The 3,603-nt window shown below is 32.1% G+C and overlaps 1 protein-coding gene across 1 annotated transcript; it reads left to right on the top strand.

Moving 5' to 3' along the window:
* The first annotated feature begins 569 nt into the window (after positions 1–569).
* Positions 570–3,342, top strand: LOC25499486 (aluminum-activated malate transporter 8). Its single transcript, XM_013594760.3, has 6 exons — positions 570–931; positions 1,169–1,309; positions 1,563–1,835; positions 1,947–2,053; positions 2,153–2,296; positions 2,463–3,342. The coding sequence occupies exons 1-6, from the start codon at positions 643–645 to the stop codon at positions 2,946–2,948; spliced, it is 1,440 nt and encodes a 479-aa protein (XP_013450214.1). The 5' UTR covers positions 570–642; the 3' UTR covers positions 2,949–3,342.
* Positions 3,343–3,603: the final 261 nt, after the last annotated feature.

Genomic DNA, 3,603 nt, shown 5'->3' with positions numbered 1-3,603 from the left:
ACAAAACATTTTCCAAAAGTAAATTTATCAAGACAAACACTTAAAAAGGTTAATCCATAGTTTACCAAAGAAAAAAACCAAAACAAAATTAAAGAGGTGGGATACAGCGATTCAGGATGATAGTGACTAAAGTATATGTGTCAGTTACTTCTCCTATTAAATTACTACCATATTTTAACTTTGCTTATGTGGGAATTCTAGTAAATTACTTTTGTTTAATCTGTTTTAAGAACTAAACAATTCCAAGCTGGAGGTATATCTCCTAAAATTCCCTGTCTATGCATGTTTTGGTACATGTTATTTTTGGTTAATGTATAAAACTTTTAGTCATGGGCATGTGTGTATAATTATAATTTATTTTCTGTAACCAAAAGTACTTTCTGAAAGATAGTCTTTCACTTTCAACAAAAGACAGCAATTCATGTATCTGATTAATAAAATAAAAATTATGGCTGCTTGAAACAACTATATGCTTTAATTTCTGCTCCTATAAATATAACTCTTCAAAGTCATTTCTATCTCAAGTCTTTCAAGTTTCAACCTTATTTGCACCACTTCATATTTTGTTATTTTGTTCCATTTGAAACTTGAAACTTAATAATCCAATCTGGTGAAATTATTCTTCACTTTATATCTTGCATCATGGATATTGAGTCAACAAACCAAGTAAACAAGAGTGGAATTTTCTCTCGCTTGGGTGGATTCTTCAAGAATTTGCCTATGAATTTCAAGTCCAAGGTTATGAATGCAAAAGATAGTGTAAAGAAGATTGGAAAAGATGACCCTAGAAGAGTAATCCACTCATTGAAAGTTGGATTTGCTCTTACAGTGGTGTCATTGTTTTACTACTCAAGGCCACTTTATAATGGCTTTGGAGTTGCTGGAATGTGGGCAGTTCTTACTGTGGTAGTAGTATTTGAATTTACTGTAGGTAAGTTCAATATCATATATACATATATTGAAGACATAATGTATTATATATTTCTCCTTAATTATTACACACTACTCTGGAATTAAAAATAAACAAAAAATACATGTACTTTTTTATTTCTTATATTTAAGTCCACAAAGAGTAGTATAAGACTATTAAAGATCAAAGAAGTTTGTAGAGTTAAAGGATAATAATGCAATATTAACATATATATGTTTTTTGTTATAAATGAATCAGGTGCAACCCTTAGCAAAAGTTTGAATAGAGGATGTGCTACATTATTAGCTGGTGCTTTAGGGGTTGGAGGGCATCACTTAGCCACTGCTGTTGGAAAAAGAGGAGAAGCTATTGTCCTTGGGACCCTTGTCTTCATTCTTGGTAAGTAAAAGTATAGTATAAACAAATTAAGAAAAACAACCTAATATTTCTATATAACATTTACTACACTCCTAACTTAAGTTTAAGGAAAAGAAGTATAAGTATCTGGTCTAGACCAGATACATAGATACATGTAAGTTTTTGCTTATATTTAAGTTCGGAGAGAGTACTTCACAAACAATGTGTGCGCTTTGCTTTGTTACCTCGTTAAATATTCGAAACTAATAAGTCATTTTGTGCTTTGTGTTTGCAGCTGCAGGAGCTACTTTTTTAAGATTTGTTCCAAAGATTAAGGCAAGATATGACTATGGGATGGTGATATTTATATTGACATTCTGTTTGGTTACTGTCTCGGGGTACAGAGTGGAGGAACTTCTTGAGCTTGCACATCAAAGACTAACAACAATTATAATAGGAGCATCAACTTGCATGGTCATTTCCATATTTGTTTGTCCTGTTTGGGCAGGTGAAGACCTTCATAAGTTGGTAGCTTCCAACATAGAAAAACTAGCAAATTATCTAGAAGGTATACATAATATATAATATTTGAACCATTGTTAGTTAATATGGATTGCATGCAGATGCAGCCAACCATTGTTTGTGTTATATGTTAATAACAAAAACTATTTATTTTCAGGATTTGAAGGTGAATACTTTCATTCATTAGAGGATAAAGAAAAATCTAAGTCACTTCTCCAAGGATATAAAAGTGTTCTCAATTCCAAAGCAAGTGAAGAGTCTTTGGTAAGTATTTTCTTTCTTTTGAGTTATAAAGTATTGATCAAATATATAGTATCATTTTTATTTTCTTGATTGAACTTATGATTTTCACATCTTCCTCAGGCAAATTTTGCAAGGTGGGAACCAGGTCATGGTGGTTTTAGCCTTCGTCATCCTTGGAAGGAATACTTGAAAATCGGAGTACTTGCTCGCGAATGTGGATACAAGATTGAAACCCTAAACACATACCTTAACCCTGAAATCCAAGTAATACATCAATCTTTCTTTTCTACCTCAAAAATATCAAATATACTCTATTCGGTCTCAAATATCAAAACAAAAATCTATGTATTATATTTGAATTTAAATTTAATGCATGTCTATTTTATGAAGAGAATTTTGAAGCTGATATATGCATTTTGGTTACTGCCAGGCTTCTTTGGAATTCAAGTGTAAAATTCAAGAACCATGCACAAAGATGAGTTCTGAATCCAACAAAGCATTGAAGGTAATATCATCATCAATGAAAACAATGACACACCCAACAACAGCTAAAAGCCACATAGAAAATTCAAAAATTGCAATTGAAGAACTCAAAGTTGCACTAGAAGCCATTTCCTTAGAGGATGTGGAACTCCTAGCTATAATCCCAGTTGCCACAGTTGCTGCAATACTTGAAGAAATCACTATCTCAGTGGAGAAAATCTATGAATCTGTTTCTGAGCTTTCGAATTTAGCACATTTCAAGAGTGTAGAATCTAATGTCTCACCAGAGAAGCCACACCTACTTCATAGAGGAATCATTAAACCTGTTGTCGAAGTTGATAACGCGTCACATGTTGAAATCACAATCCAAGATTTATGTACAAACCCGCCAGAAAAAACTCGAAAAGGCACCGCGGAAATCCTTCAAACATAACTATAAATTTAAATAGTTGTCACTATAATGACACTGGGTAGTAATTTGTCACGAAATCCGGCTGCCTCAAGTCACAATTTTCATACATCCACGTAGTTAGTAATTATGAGTCGTTAAGTCAATATTTAAATGACCATGAATATTTGCTGATATGTGTAAATGCATGAAAATTGTGACCATAGAGAATCGATATTTCACTTAATTACTTTATTATTACTTAGTTGAGTAAATAGTCTCAAACTTCATGTAAAATTAATTAAGGTGAGAATCTTTTTCATATTCTAGCCTTAATTTAATTTCTTTTGATGTGTGTTCTATAGTGTAACAAGAGTTATGCTAGCTGTCATTTTATATGCTATCAGCCACATTTGGTGCTTCGAGTCTTTGTCACTTAGACACTTGTGTACTTTTTTCTTGCTTTTTGATAATTTTCATTACAAAGCCACAAATAAAACAAGCCATTATGGGGTTTTGCTCGTAGATGCATGGAACGTGAAAAATTGCTGGATGGCAATTAGTAAAACATTGGACCTTAAATATTTCACGACAAAGACCAATTTAATAGGAATATTATTATTATTTTACTTTATAAGATTAAAAAGGAAAAATAAAGGGTGGAAGAGGAAGAAAGAATATTTATGACTTTAAAGAGGTC

The sequence above is a fragment of the Medicago truncatula genome, chromosome 7, assembly GCF_003473485.1.
Source record: "Medicago truncatula cultivar Jemalong A17 chromosome 7, MtrunA17r5.0-ANR, whole genome shotgun sequence".
NCBI classification, from domain to species: Eukaryota; Viridiplantae; Streptophyta; class Magnoliopsida; order Fabales; family Fabaceae; genus Medicago; species Medicago truncatula.
This window is presented reverse-complemented; position numbering and strand designations above follow the sequence as displayed.

What these genes read in the sequence shown, in the direction of transcription:
- LOC25499486 (XM_013594760.3), top strand. Translation starts at nt 643, where the DNA reads ATGGATATTGAGTCAACAAACCAAGTAAACAAGAGTGGAATTTTCTCT. An exon ending in AAGCAAGTGAAGAGTCTTTG is followed by an intron (nt 2,054 to 2,152) that starts GTAAGTATTTTC and finishes CATCTTCCTCAG; the next exon opens with GCAAATTTTGCAAGGTGGGA. An exon ending in ACCTTAACCCTGAAATCCAA is followed by an intron (nt 2,297 to 2,462) that starts GTAATACATCAA and finishes GGTTACTGCCAG; the next exon opens with GCTTCTTTGGAATTCAAGTG.